The 15835-nt window shown below is 48.5% G+C and overlaps 1 protein-coding gene across 1 annotated transcript in view; it reads left to right on the top strand.

Annotated features, from left to right (window-relative positions):
- GRIFIN (galectin-related inter-fiber protein) overlaps positions 1-4222 on the top strand; it is a 25002-nt gene extending 20780 nt beyond the window's left edge. Inside the window, exons 2-4 of the mRNA XM_031056561.1 lie at positions 3321-3400; positions 3481-3643; positions 4058-4222. Coding sequence (XP_030912421.1) covers positions 3321-3400; positions 3481-3643; positions 4058-4222 — 408 coding nt within the window. The remainder of the gene's footprint in view (positions 1-3320; positions 3401-3480; positions 3644-4057) is intronic.
- The last annotated feature ends 11613 nt before the right edge of the window (positions 4223-15835 follow it).

A 15835-nucleotide genomic window follows, 5' to 3' on the forward strand; every position in this document is an offset into this window, starting at 1 on the left:
ATAGCATATATATCATATCATATCACATTATATTATATTACATTAATTACATTCATATATTATACATCATATTATACATATATTATACATCATATTCACATATTATACATTCATATATTATACTAATTACATTATATTATCTTATAGAATGATATACTAAAGCTATACTAAAAGAGAAAGGATACAGACAGGAGGCTTAACAAGAATGATAATGAAAAACTCGTGGCTCGCCAGAGCCTCAACACAGCTGGATGAGATTGGTCATTAAGTTAAAACAATTCCCATGAAACCAGTCAAACGGTGACCAGTTGGTAAACAATTCGTTAAAACAATTCCCATGAAACCAATCAATGACCAGTTGGTAAACAACCTCCAGACCACGTCCCAAAGCAGCAAACACAGGAGAAGCAATCAGATAATTATTGTTTTCATTTCTCTCTGAGACTTCTCAGCTTCCCAGGAGAAGAAATCCTGGTGAAGGGATTTTTCCAGAAAATGTGACAGTGACAAGCGTAGGTGTGACAGTGGGTAAAGGAAAGTGGAAGAGAAGGGTCAGACAGGTAGAAATCCTGAATAACATGGGGGTTATTGCTCCTCTATGTCAGTCTGGTCCAGCCTACTGCAAAAGTGAGTTTTGTGATGCTCAATTGGACAGATTTTCATCCAGCAGCAGAGGGAACAGCTCTTTGCTGTGCTTGCTGTGTCTCTTGCTGGGGTTGGTGTACTGATTATAAACTAAAGGTCGAGGCAAGGTGAACCTGGGTGCTGCCAGGGGCTCTTTGAATCCAGAACTCATCAGCTCCAGCAGCTGTCTGTGCCTCACAGGGTGAACTCTGTCAGAGCCTTTCAGTGCCCACGTGTGGGGTCCCAAAGCTGCCCTCCTAAAGTAGCCAGGCACGAGGGGATGAGGTTGGTCATTGCTAACTCCTGCCTAAATGTCTCAGCTCCTGCCCAAAAACACGCATACCCCAAAAAAATCATTGGAAATAGAACTTGTGACAGAGAAAGAAACAGGGGAGTTGAAGTCCTGAGCTACAGGAAGGAGAAAGAGGCACACAACTGGAAGTGGAGATGTCAAGGCTGGGGAAATTTTCCTAATGTGAGCAATAAGTTTGCAAGAGGGGATACTCAGAAGTGCAAGATCATTAGAGTACTAAAAAAAAAAGTGGGGTGAAATGACAAGAACTTATTATTAAAATGAGTTATTTAATAAAAACTATGAATTATTCAAAAAGGAACATTTTCCAGCTCATTTTATGCAAATTTAACCTTGGAAATGGGGAGAGCACATGGAACAGGGGCTCAGGCAGGAACTTTTGGGAACAATCAGCCGTGTAACACTGGATGAGCTCAGACTGGATGTCACTTTACACCTGTTCCTCTGCTTCAAAGCATCACAAAGTTTTCTGCTTCAGATTTTGTATTGCTCAGGTGCAGAGAGAAGCAGAACATCTTTGTGTCCTGACAACAATGAAGGCATTCAAGTTCTTCTTTTATTTTTTGCTTTCTGATCCCGCTCAGCTCTTTACAAAAGACCTCGGGGACAGCAAATCCCACCTCATCAACTGGGTGTCATAGAGACTTGATTTCTTATCAGTTTAGAGTCTCTGAGATCATTTAGGAGTGAGAAAAAGACTGGGATAGAGAATGTGCCTGTGTGGGAAGGGGAGAGAAAGAAGATGACAATGAAAATGTGAGAAAGACGTGTCAGGGCTGAGTGGGGCAGTGCATCTCTGCCACCTTGCTGTGTCCTCCTCCTTGTAATGAAAAACCCGTGGCTCGCCAGAGCCTCAACACAGCTGGATGAGATTGGTCATTAAGTTAAAACAATTCCCATGAAACCAGTCAAACGGTGACCAGTTGGTAAACAATTCGTTAAAACAATTCCCATGAAACCAATCAATGACCAGTTGGTAAACAACCTCCAGACCACGTCCCAAAGCAGCAAACACAGGAGAAGCAATCAGATAATTATTGTTTTCATTTCTCTCTGAGACTTCTCAGCTTCCCAGGAGAAGAAATCCTGGTGAAGGGATTTTTCCAGAAAATGTGACAGTGACAAGCGTAGGTGTGACAGTGGGTAAAGGAAAGTGGAAGAGAAGGGTCAGACAGGTAGAAATCCTGAATAACATGGGGGTTATTGCTCCTCTATGTCAGTCTGGTCCAGCCTACTGCAAAAGTGAGTTTTGTGATGCTCAATTGGACAGATTTTCATCCAGCAGCAGAGGGAACAGCTCTTTGCTGTGCTTGCTGTGTCTCTTGCTGGGGTTGGTGTACTGATTATAAACTAAAGGTCGAGGCAAGGTGAACCTGGGTGCTGCCAGGGGCTCTTTGAATCCAGAACTCATCAGCTCCAGCAGCTGTCTGTGCCTCACAGGGTGAACTCTGTCAGAGCCTTTCAGTGCCCACGTGTGGGGTCCCAAAGCTGCCCTCCTAAAGTAGCCAGGCACGAGGGGATGAGGTTGGTCATTGCTAACTCCTGCCTAAATGTCTCAGCTCCTGCCCAAAAACACGCATACCCCAAAAAAATCATTGGAAATAGAACTTGTGACAGAGAAAGAAACAGGGGAGTTGAAGTCCTGAGCTACAGGAAGGAGAAAGAGGCACACAACTGGAAGTGGAGATGTCAAGGCTGGGGAAATTTTCCTAATGTGAGCAATAAGTTTGCAAGAGGGGATACTCAGAAGTGCAAGATCATTAGAGTACTAAAAAAAAAAGTGGGGTGAAATGACAAGAACTTATTATTAAAATGAGTTATTTAATAAAAACTATGAATTATTCAAAAAGGAACATTTTCCAGCTCATTTTATGCAAATTTAACCTTGGAAATGGGGAGAGCACATGGAACAGGGGCTCAGGCAGGAACTTTTGGGAACAATCAGCCGTGTAACACTGGATGAGCTCAGACTGGATGTCACTTTACACCTGTTCCTCTGCTTCAAAGCATCACAAAGTTTTCTGCTTCAGATTTTGTATTGCTCAGGTGCAGAGAGAAGCAGAACATCTTTGTGTCCTGACAACAATGAAGGCATTCAAGTTCTTCTTTTATTTTTTGCTTTCTGATCCCGCTCAGCTCTTTACAAAAGACCTCGGGGACAGCAAATCCCACCTCATCAACTGGGTGTCATAGAGACTTGATTTCTTATCAGTTTAGAGTCTCTGAGATCATTTAGGAGTGAGAAAAAGACTGGGATAGAGAATGTGCCTGTGTGGGAAGGGGAGAGAAAGAAGATGACAATGAAAATGTGAGAAAGACGTGTCAGGGCTGAGTGGGGCAGTGCATCTCTGCCACCTTGCTGTGTCCTCCTCCTTGTCTGCAGTTTGAGGCTCTGCACCTCGAGGGAATCTGTCCTGGATGGAGCATCGTGGTCAAGGGTGAGACCAGTTCCAGTTCAGGCATGTAAGGAATGCTCTGCTCCCAGCTTCCCTGCCTCACAAGGGCCAGAAGCATCGTTCCCACCTTTTCTCTCTCTGTCTTAGGTTTGAGATTAATTTGCTCTGTGATCCCGGAGACCAAATCGCTCTCCACTTTAACCCTCGCCTCTCCAGCTCCAGAATTGTCTGCAACTCCTTCCTCAACAGCCACTGGGGGCAGGAAGAGGTTAACAGCACCTTCCCCTTCAAAGCAAAGGAGCCCTTTCAGGTAACTCTGTCACCTCAGGTGTAACAGGAATAACCCAGCCAATACTGGGGTGCTCCCCATTGCCTTTCCTGCCAACACCATACCCAGCAACATCCCCCCTCTGGCTTTGTCTCCTGTCAGTAATCCTGTTAAATCCTGGTGATTTATACCCAGCTCTGGCACAGCCATGCAGAGCTCCAGCAGTAATCCCTGGATGCTGCATTTGTTTTCAATTTAGGCTTTGCAATACCACCAGATTTTGTTATCATGAAAGGAGAAACTCAGTTATTCCCTCTTTTTGCCCAGAGTGGGGTGAGCAGTGGGTCTGTCAGCTCTGGCAGGATTTCAGGTGGGTGGACAGATCCAGCAGCTCCCTGATGTGATGGAAGCAAGGTCCAGTAAGGCCACATGAACATAAGACAGTCTCTCTTTCAGGTGGAAATCTACTCTGACCAGGACTATTTCCACGTTTTCATCAATGAAAACAAAGTTCTGCAGTACAAGCATCGGCAGAAGAATCTCTCATCCATCACCAAGCTGCAGATTCTGGATGATATTGACATTTCTTCAGTGGAAATCACCAGACGAGCTCTTTACTAGAGACCACAGCTGGGGCTCTCCCACAGACCATTCCCCCTTGAGCTTCTGATTCAGCCAAGGATCATTTCCTCCCCATTTCCAGGGAGATGGCCATGTGTCCTCAGAGTGGAAGGGGTGGTCATTCCCATCACCAGCCACATTGCTGCCCGCAGCCCAGCCCATCAAAGACCTTCTGGCCCTACAGCTTAGGGTGCACAACAGGCTCTGTAGGTCTGATCATCTTTGCTGCACATCAGAATCTGTCTTCAGTAATCTGGGCACCTGAATGTTGCCTTAGAAATTGTGTTTGCCCAAGACTAGGGTGTGCATGAGCGCCAGTCCTCAGCTGGGCACGTGGGGAATGTGGATGTTAGGGGTGGGAAGGGATGTTTCTTTCCAGGAGCTGGGTAAGAATGATACCAGATTTGCCAATAAATCAACCAAGGAAATCCCTGCTGAAACATGTCTCCCTGGGCAGATCAATCTCATTCTTCCTCCCCTGCCAATCCAGGCACCTGCCATGAGCAAGGGCTTGAGGACACTGTTGAGGTCTGTGTGATTTTGGCTCTGGGGAAAAGACTGCTTTCTATTTTGAGGGCTAATGCAAGGTGAAGGTCCCTGGCATGCAGAACAGTGTGATAAGATTCAACTTGCCAGGTGTTGCCAGGAATTCCCTTCACCAGCTTGGAGATGTTTGCTCAGCTCTACCCCTGCCAGCTCCAGGCTCCCCAGACAGACCCCCAGAGTGATGCTGTGTGTCAGAGAAGGGCAATGGCTTGGGGAGGCACATAAAAGCACATGGCTCCTCCACCATGCTCCAGGAATGCAGCTGGACTCCAAACAAAAGGAACTGAGTGAATCTAGAAATTTTGATAAGCTTGGAATGAAGAGTGCCTGGGGATATGCATGGGTAGCCTCTGGCTTTTCTCTGCTTTATTGCTTTCTTTTCTCCCCCTTTTTAGTTGTCTTACAAAACAACCCACTCATCCCTTGCACCCTCTTCTCTTTTCCAGCCTCTTCCTTGGAGCACAACATATCTGTGACTCCTTGACCAGGCCCCAGCAGAGTCAAAGTTGTTATTTTTACTTTGTTTTAATTTCACGCATCATAAACAGCACAATGTCACAGTGTTAAATCTGAACAGGAACTTATTCCAAAAATGCAATTACTGCTGCCCCCTAATCACTCCTTTATTCCTCACATATAAGACAGAACACACTCCTGATGGAAAAGGCAAAGATGGTCCTGCCTTGCCAGTGCTTTTCACTGAGGAGAGATCTCTTAATAAGAAGTCAGCCCTGATCCATCCTTGCCTTTGGATGAGACCTCTGAAGGTTGCAGCTTTGCTCCAGCCATTTCTCAGTGCTCAAATTGGCCATTCCCAACACTTCTTTCTACTCACAGTTTCAAGCATGTGTGAGGAAGAGGTGGGTGTAGGAAACCACAACACACGATGCCATAAAGCTGACATTCATGAACCTGTTAAGAAGTTTGCAGCGTTTTCCCAGACTGTCAAGAGCACTCATGGGAAACCATCCTGTTCTTGTAGCAAAGGGCTCATTGGGAACACAGAATGGTGCCAAATGGTACCTTTTCCCCTCCAAAAAGAACAGAAAACATGTTTTGGAAATGGAAGGGATCTTAATGGCAAGTCAGGAAAGCTGGAGATGGTGAGACTTCCTCTGGCCTGGAATAAACCCATCCCCACTGGGACAAGAGAGTCGACCCAAATTCTGGGTGTTATGATATAACCCAAGGCTTCAACACACTTTGCTCTCATGGCCATGCCTTCAGCAAAACAGGCACAAAGCCAGACAAAGCCAGGCCTGCAGGGATCTCTGTGTCATCCATCTGATAATGCTGAGCAGCATTTGAAAGAAATTGTCCTTTCTGTTTGTGCTTTTTTTTGGGTGCTGATAAAGACAGATCATTTTTCATGGAGGAAAAGTGACGAAATGATTTATAAGGGTAATACTTTGTACTTATATGGCCACCAGCTGCATCCACAGCCCCTGCTGCAGAAACACCCCACAATTTCATTGTTCCCCAGAAAAGACCACAGACAAACAGGGCAAAAACATTGCAAGTACAAATAAATAAAGAGATGCCACAAAAATCAGGCAGAGACAGAGATTATGCCCTGGCTCCTGGACACATCTCCCCCAGCTCCTGCCAGCAGCTGATCTCACTCCTTTGCCATCTGCACCAAGAGAGCCCAATCTCTCCTGACACATCCCCAGCTCTGCTGCTGCCTTCAGGGCTTTATCTGCTGCCTCCTCCAGCCAAAACACAGCCAAGGGTGAAGGGGGCAGAAGAGCAAGAGAGGTCTGGGAATCTACAGAGCCCTGCTGGAAGCAAAACTTCAGGGCTGGCTGTTTATAGCTGTTTTGCAGAGTTTTATGGAGAATGAGATGCCCTCCAAGTCTGTGACCCTCATCTGTCCCATGAGGGAAAACTCCAGAAAAAAAATTAAGCCTTGCAATTACAATGATCAATTAAACTCTCTGGAGCAGGCCTGGCACACCAGGCTTGCAGGGAGGCATCATGTGCTGGCACTGAGGGGATCAAAGGGAACAAATTAATCCTTTTCCACGTTTCTATCAGCTTTCCTGTTCATGACCTGGGGGGAGAACTGATAAAGACAATAAACAAAGACAAGCTCCTGCCCAGGGTATTTTGAAGGGAAGGGGCTGCAGCAGCTGGGGGTGCAGCACTGGAGGATCCCCCCACCAGAATTTCACTGCCCAGCCTCAGGGACAAGCTCTGTAGGAATTTCCAGGCAACCCTGACATGGGAAGAGATGAGAATCTTGACTCCATGTTTCAGAAGGCTGATTTATTATTTTATGATATATATTATATTCAAAGAAAATGATATATTAAAACTACGCTAAAAGAATAGAAGAAAGGATTTCATCAGAAGGCTAGCAAGGAATGGAAAGGAATGGAATGATAATAAAATCTTGTGACTGATGAGAGTCAGAGACAGCTGGACTGTGATTGGCCATTAATTAAAAACAACCACATGAGACCAATCAAAGATGCACCTGTTGCATTCCACAGCAGCAGATAACCATTGTTTACATTTATTTTCTGAAGCCTCTGAGCTTCTCGGGAGAAAAGATCCTAACGAAAGGATTTTTCATAAAATATGTCTGTGACGCAGATCAGCATTTTTGCTGTGGCCAAGTTCTGCAGAGGATCCAGCTGGAATGTTCCAGAGAGAACATTGCTGTGGGATGGGGTAGGGACTGTCCTAGTCAGGATCTGCAGATAAAGCAGCAGTTGCTGCTTGTGTGGCTCACACAGACCAGGAAGGGATACCTGGGAAAGAGAGATGTGTCTCAGGAGGCAAAGCTGACAGAAGTGACAACATCCCACGTGGGCTCTCCCTTTCCCACCAGTTCTCCTCATTTGGAGTGGATCTGCAGAGCTCAGAAACGCTCTGGTTCATCCCCAGATCAACAAGGGGAAAGTCAGGCTCATAATTCTTCATGCTTGAGCTGTGCCAGAGCTCCCAGGGCCGAGGGCCCCTCTGGCAGTTTCACAGATCTCCTGTGGAGCATCTGCTGATGCGTGACCAGAGCTGCTCCTGGGTGTCCCTGACAGCCCTGGCAATCCCCACACACCCCAGCAATTCCCTGACAGCCCTGGCAATCCCCACACACCCCAGCAATTCCCCCACAGGCTGCTGAGCTCCCTCATCAGCCTCAGTGACATCTCACCAGCGCAGCAGCAGCCTGGGGACATTGCCAGCCTCAGCAAGTGACAATTAATACCAGCCTGGGTCCTGCCTGGAGGCAGGAAATGGGGAGGAAAGGACAAGGACTTGTTGCCAATGCAGTGACAAAAACTTTCAGGAAAGTTCTAAAAAGGAAGAAAGTCACACAGGCTGCATCTGTCCCATACTCACTTTGCAGCTTGGTACTTTTTATTTCAATCCCTGTTTTCTTTCTTTTCCACCCCTGCACAAAAACCCCCCAAACCTACCAAATTTGATGCTGGGTGTTTAGCTACTTCCTCAGTGCTAGAAGGCAGCTCTGGTGAAGAAGGGCAGGAGGAGGGCAGTCCTTAACTATTTAATTAATAATTCCCCTTCTCCCCCTATTTCTTTGCCCCCCTGAACATCTCCTGGTGGAAACAGCAGCACAGATCTTCTCTCCACTCACACTAAGCAGCTGTGCTGTGACCCTGGCCCCTTGTCTATGGCATCTCTAATTTCCCCCATGCCCCAAGGGCTGTTTTCCCAGCACAGAAATACCTGCTACAAGTGCAGCCCTTATCAGCAGTGACTTTCTGCACTGCATCGCTGAGTCCCTTGTCTAAGAGCTTGCTTATTCAACCCTTGTGGGCTGTCCAGGTCCTTGAATGCTCAGCAGCCACAGGTGTTTGCTGGCAGGACTGAGGAACACGGAGAGCAAACATTCAGCCTTTTTCTGGAGAGTGTGAGGAAAATAAAACAAGAGGAAAGGAGCAGTAACTCTGAGTTCTGGTGGGGAAAGGGAATTTCTGAGGCTACAGGCAGCCCAGAATGCAGCTAGAAGAGTCTGTGCAGGAAAGCAGAGGGGTGTTTCTTTCATTGCAATTAAAGAGAGATTTATAAAGCATTTTAACTCAGCATGTCCATCCAGAGCCAGCTCAGACAGAAGAGCACACCTCCCAGCCCTGATTTTGTATGCATGGTGGCAGGTACCAGCTCCAGACATGAAAGGCTGGAGAGGGATTATTTTCTGAAAGAAAGGCTCTGGTCTAGAAGTTGAAGAATTGGAAGCTGATGGTATCACTTTATTTGGCAGCTGAGTTATTGTGCATCAATACTGCCTGAGGAAAGCGTGACAGAAATTAGCCTGATGCCCAGATTTGCTGGTCCTGCAGTCCCACAGTCTGTCCAAGACCCTCTTGCCAAAGCCAGATGCAATTTATCATGTTATTTCTTCAAGCTATATGGACATCAGTAGCCAAACCTCTGGTTTTAGCAGAGCACAAGGCAACAGCCTGTGGAGATCTGGATGTTTCTACTGCACCATCCCATTATTGCAAGAGTTTTGGGGTCTTAAAAAGCACTTATAAAGATCCAAGTATAAAAAGATCCAATATAAAAAGTGTAAAAAGGGAACCAAGGCACTTGCAGGAAATGAGAGCAGAAAGGAAGGAGGGAACCAGGTGGTTTTGTCTCCAGCCTGGTGCTCTCATCCCGCACTCTGGGCCTGACCCTGGAGCCCATGGGTACCTTGGGCTGGGACTTTCCATCATCTATCAGGTGTTGCCCCAGGCCTTAATGAGCCAGCAGGCCCATGGTGAATCCCTCCAAGTGTCACAGCTGAGCCAGCCCCTTGCCTCAGTGGGGCCCAGGTTGCTGAGCATCTCGCCAGCCCGAGGAGTTTCCATCCACCTGCACACAGACACCATCACTCTGCTCTCCCATGCTAACCAGCATTTTTCTAGCTTGTTTTGTGCTAGAAATGATGAAATAACCACCAACAAACCCTTCATTTTCCTCCCCTTCCTTGATACATCACTCTTCCAAAGGCTTAGCAGCTGCTGTTTGATCTATGGCATGAAAACCTTTCTGGTTTCAAAAATTGGGAGTGAAGCTGAGATGCAGCTATTTCACCTTGTCACCTCCTCCGCCTCTGCGGCGAGCTGCAGCCATTGTCAGCTTTCATTTCCTGCAGCTCCTCTGAGCTGTGAGCACACTCTGCAAGCAGAAGGACAGACACAGTCAGTGGTGATGAGAGGGCAGTGATTGTACTTCCAGTAAATTGCCTGAGCCTTTCCACATGAGTCACTGCACCGAGAGAGGTGAGGCATTAGGGAGGAAAAAAAGTTTGCAACTGATCCTGACAAGAGTTTAACAGCCCCTCGAAGCCTCTGCCTGCCTGGTTTTGCTTTAGTTGTGGGGATTCCTTCTAAAAGGCTGCTGAAAATAAATAACAGCTCACAGATTATCTTATGTATGTCAAAACATTGGAGAACATTCAGAACTAGAATCACATCTCTCCCTGCTTCCCAGCTAATCCTCTCTTGAATCCAGAGAGCACAAATCCTAAGAATTTCCTCATTGCAAGTATAAAATATAAGAAAGCTGATTTTTAAACACGTAACACTTGACTGATCACCAAGCCCTCGTTGCAAACATGCTCAAGTTCTAATTCTTGTTGCAACCTGATCCCTGAGGTATCTGCTTTGTGACAGCCAGGCCAAGTATCACCTAGGCTGAGACTAAGTTATTTCACTCAGAAAGACAAACTCCCTCCTATTGTATTCTCGAAAATCTTTATCTCCACTCTGATACTAGCAGATCTGGGCCCTGAGAATGTTTTTTTTCTGCAGAGCCTCTCCTTCCTGCCTCCCCGCATTTCCCCTCCGCAAGCCTCTGCAGCTGGGAAAAGGCAAAACAGTGGCAAATTTAAAGCCTTTGTCAGACTTCTCCCAGATGGCAATCAGCTGATGAAACCCAGGAAGATTTGTCATCTGAAAAGCCCTTTATTAGCCTGTTGCACCTGGGTATAGAGCACCAAGGAAGATGTATTGATATTCAAATGTGGAGCAGCGCAGGTAGAAGGAAGGAGGAAGGATTTACCAGCCCCTGCTCACAATGCTGTCTCACCTGGCAGTACCACTCCAGTGAAAAACTGCTTGGAGTCACAACAGGGTGAAATGGAGCCCCACAAACCTGCTCAGACCACCAGATTCCCTCAATCACCAAATCTGCTCATCTGGGCTTTGGTTTCAGTCTGGTTCTAAATATTTCTCCCCAGCGTTTGTGGTGCCTGTAGTGACCAGGAGGGTGAGAGCACCACACAAAACGTGGGCATGGAGGAAATCCCATGATTGCCTCAGAGGATCCTAGGTCCCAGCTCCAGGGAGAGAAGGGCTGCATGAAAGCAGGCAGTGTTAGAGGGCTGCTTTGTGTGTCAGCTGCCTCCTCTGCCAAGTCCTGGCACTCTTAACTCCTCAAAGGCTTGACCTGGTGCTCGTTATCACTTCAAAATCTTCTCTGTAAACGTGTGCAGTGATTTAGGGATCCACAGCACTGATTTCTCCTTAAAACACTCTGTTACTCATTCCACATCCATTCAGGATCCTCCATTTAATGAGGGTCAAGTTCACTTGGTGTGGCCCTGGGTTTAAACAGGGGCTCTGCAGGAGCATGTCTAGCCCTGCATTCCCAGCCCGCTACTTGCCTGAACTTCTGCAAAAACCACAAGCAAAGACATCTGAAAGACAGAATTTTCAATCACTCCAATGCCAAAATGGTGTTTCATTGTTCTTGAGCCGGTGAACATTGTATTAGACAAATTCTTCTGTGCAAAATTATCTTTTTCTTTCAGCCGCTACATTTCCGGAGCACTCAATCTAAAAGGCATCCAATAAAAAGGACAGAAGATATGGAATTTGGCACATATCTGTTTATGAAAACAGACCAGTGAATATTCTCAGACATAAAAATGCGCCCATTCTCCATTTAAAATCCTCCAAAGGAGACTGGAGATAGTTTAAATATTTCATTCTTTGATTGAGGGAAGACTAGTGGGAGAACAAAGATTTTCTCTCTCATGGAAGTAATTACAAACAACAAACATCAATTCCCAGATGTTTTTTATTTGCTTCGCTATTTTATTTTCAAAGGATCTGAAGTGCACTTGGCATCTCCTTTGTATTGCCTTTGATTGTGAACAGCGTTGGCCTCTTATCTCCTCCTGGATTGACAGCAGCATCAAAGCGCTGACATCTGCGAATGTCACACGGGAACTGTGACGAGGACCCGGACCTTGGGACCACAAATAGCTCGTTTTGGCCCCAAAACGGCAGCGCCGGAGCAGCGCTGGCACGGGGACGGAGCAGTCACCAGCAGAGGGAGCGACAAAGCCAGGTCAGAGATGCCGGCCCGATGGCACAGAGGGTTTGGGGAGTTTTGGTGCTGGGTTAGAGATTTTTAAGCAAATGTCCCAGAGAAGGGTAGATTTTTTTTAAAATCCACTAAGACTTAATGGTGATGTTGTTACTCTCTCCTGATGGCAAGAGAGCCAGGTTTCTGTATTACTCAGGGTTGGAAATGCTCACACAGAACTTCCCAGCAGGATCCTGGGAGGGCTGGGGGAGTCTCCCTTAGCCCCAGGTCCTCCTGTGTCCGTGCCGTGGGTCCAAAAGTGTGGCAGGCAGAAGGGACAAGTGGCAGTGGAGGTGGGTTTTATCCAGTGCTTTCCAAGGGCAGTCTAAACAGCACCTCCCAGCACAATCAGGTGGGAAACAATTTCACCAGTGCCAGTGCTCACCCCAAACCCCCTGCAATGTGCTCCTAGCTCACCTGACACAAGCAGCACCGCTGACAATCTGTCCCAGTAGCACCAACCCAGCCTTGCTGGACTGAGACAAGCCCAGATTCTGTTTCGCCTCTGCGAAGGGGGCAAAGCCCATCTCACCTGCCTGCTGGGCAAGCACAGGAGGGGAGAGCAGCTGTATCCTCACAACAGGCCTTCATCTCAAACTGTGCCAGCTGAGACACGTCAGGCGTGTTGGGATGGGCACTGGGACAAAGCCAAGACAGCCAAGTGCCCTTTGGTCAGCCATCACACAGAGGTCAGGGATGAAGATGTACTGGGGACCACCCAGGGCTGTGTATCCCCCAAATCCTGGCAGGGAGCCTGGCTAGCAGGGGGAAAAGTTAGAGTAAGGACAGCACACGAGCTACTGCAAGCAGATGCACAACCAGAGGGTTTGCTCTAGCTTCACACTCTCAAGGTCCAGCCCAAGCTGGAAAATCCTTGGGGCTTCCTGAATTTACACCCATGGTTGGGACAGCAGAGCATCACTGCAGCTCTGTGTGCTACCCGGCTCCTGCTGCAGTGGGAGCAGGGAGGTTGTGCTGAGGCTGCAAAGCTAAATTTACCCTGGCCCGGGACTCTGCTGCGCAGTGGGCAGGGCAGGGTTGGGCACTTGTAGCTGGCATGGGAAATGTGAGGTTTTTTGAGATTCTGGCGAAGCCCCAAAGTGGCTGACTCACTCCTCTCAGGTCAGTTGTTCACAGCTGTAACTCCAGTGAGACCAGTGGGTTATTTCTGATGTGCTTTGCTGTATGATCACAACCCGTTGCCCTTGCTGCTGAAGGTTGGCTCCTGTCTCCGGTGGACTTTATTTAGCCTCCACTTCAAAGCTGTTCTGTAAGAGGCAAACCAAAGTGAAAAGGGTACAGCATTTCTTTTAGTTGGAGATTCCCCATCTTGAGTTATCTAGTGACTTTGAACTTTTTAGAATCAATGAACTCATTACAATCAATGCCCTGTGCTCTCTGTCAGCTGCACACAGTGTGTGAATTTGTCATTTGCTGCTTGAGATGACTTGGCATTTGTGAGTTGTGTCAATGGACGCAAAAGCAGATTCATTCTAGTTATATCAAACCATTGATTAACTTAGTAATTTAGTCTTGAAGACCTAAAGGTCCCTCTGCAGTAAATCATGTGAGTTACAAATAAAGTGCACCGAGGAGAAAAAAAGAAGTTAAATGTATTTATTAGCTTGAACACTTGGAAGGCAACTACCTGGACAAAACAAACCCTGGCACATTTCTGCATTTCTGCACTCTCCTCTCTTGTATTCTGTTAATGCCCTACTAAAAATGTTGACTTAGACACCTCCATCCTGTGTTTTCCATGTGTAATGGCAGGTGTGCTGTAGGGAGACTGTCAGAGGCTGGCAAGGGCTCGGTGCATGGAGATTTCCAATTGCCAGCTCCAAGGCTGGTCTCTGCAGTTGCCTCATTGCAACAGATCTATTTGCTTATGGAGCAGCTGTGAAAGAGCAGCAGACTTTAGGTATCCATGGGAGTATCCATGCATTTCACTGTGTGGAATAATGTGTACCTGGTGCTCTGGGCAACACTCTGCAATTAGTTTGTGGAAGCTGTTTGTCTCTGAAGAGCTATAAATACACAGAGAACTGTAGGAGAATGAGCAGTTACACACTTAGAGCAAATGCATTCTCAGGCAGGAGAGGTTTGCAGGCTGATCACATCTGCCTGCCACCCCCCTCAGTGTAGCTCCACCACTGATCTTTCTTTCATCTCACGTAAAGCTGACCAAAAATATTTACTTTATTCTTTCACATGCATAGAATAAAAAGGATGGGGAATTTCCCAGTGAAATCAAGGGCATTCACCGTTCTGTGACGAGCAGCCTCCACTGGGCTGTATTTGTTACTTTGCTCTCCCTCAGAGAAGGCAAAGAAAGAGAATAAAAACTAAACCTTTCAGGCAGAGCTATGAATTCCTCTCATCAAACATTGTCCCCTGTGATACACTGGCACCCTCTAAGCACCTCCAGTCAAAAGTTCCATTTTACAAACCAACCTTGCTCCCCAAACAAGCACTTCAACTTTTCAAGACACTTTTCCCCATAAACCATCCTTTTCCCCATTCCTTCAATTCCGCAGAAAACACCAGAAGTTTGGTTTCTTTGTGCGGCGCTCCTCGTCCGGGTGAATTCCCATCACACCTGTGGCGCTGTTAACCCTTGGCGTGCCGGGATCCGTCAGAAACTCAGGATGGTGGGGGATCCTCCCCGCTCTGCTACAGCTGAACCCAGCGAGAGGAGGAGGAGGCGGCTACCCTCAGGAACAGTTCCCGACTGTCCCAGCCCCGCCCGGTGCCTGCCCGCTCGGTGCCCGGCCCTGCCGGAGCTGTCCCTTCAGCACCACGGGCGGGACGGGCGGCTGGCACGGCTCGGCTCGGCTTAAATATCCCGGGATGGTCCGGGCAGGGCTCGGCTCCTTCCAGCTTGGCCTGTCCCGGGCCGGGCACGGCCAGCGCTGCCGGCGGAGGGGCGGGAGCTGCTTTGTGGGGGAAAAGTGGAGTGCGTGAGTGTGTGGGTGTAGGTGTGGGTGTAGGTGTGTGTGCGGGTGTTCTTGGGGGGCGGAAGGGCTGCGGGTCTGAACCTGCGTGTGAGGGGAGGGGTGCACGGGAAGGCTCTGGGGGTGCAAAGCGTGCGGGGCCACGCAGAGGTGCGGGAGCAGGTGCGGGGCGGTGCACGCTCAGGGTGCCTGTAGGAAGGTGCGTGCAAAGGGAGTGTGCGAAGGGAGTGTGCACAGTGTGCGGGACGTGCTGAGGGATGCGTGTAGGGTCTGTCGGGGTCCGCGTGTGTGCGTGCGGGCGCGGGGTCGCAGGAGAGGACTCTGGGTGGGCGGCTTTGTGCGTGTGCGGGGCGGGACGGGTGTGCGGGGCTGTGTGCGGGGTTGGGTACAGTGTGTGTGCTGTGTGCTTTGTGCAGGGCTGTGTATAGTGTGTGTGCCGAGTGCGGAGTGTGCGGGGTGTGCGGGGCTCTGTGCGGGGTGCGCAGGGCCGAGCGTGGGGTGTGCGGGGTGTGCGGAGCTCTGCGGTGTGGGCGGGGTGTGCGGGGCTGTGTGCGGGGCTGTGTGCGGTGTGTGCAGGGTGTGCAGGACTGTGTGCGCGGTGTGCGGGTTGTGCAAGGCTGTGTGCGGTGTGTGCGGGGCTGTGTGCAGGGCTGTGTGTGCGGTGTGCGGGGTGTGCGCGGTGTGCGGGGCTGCGTGCAGCGTGTGTTTCCTCTGCCGGGCTGTGCGCGGGGCTGTGTGTGCGGTGTGTGCGGGGTGTGCGGGGCTGTGTGCAGCGTGTGCGCGCCGC

The sequence above is a fragment of the Geospiza fortis genome, unplaced genomic scaffold, assembly GCF_000277835.1.
Source record: "Geospiza fortis unplaced genomic scaffold, GeoFor_1.0 scaffold237, whole genome shotgun sequence".
NCBI lineage: Eukaryota > Metazoa > Chordata > Aves > Passeriformes > Thraupidae > Geospiza > Geospiza fortis.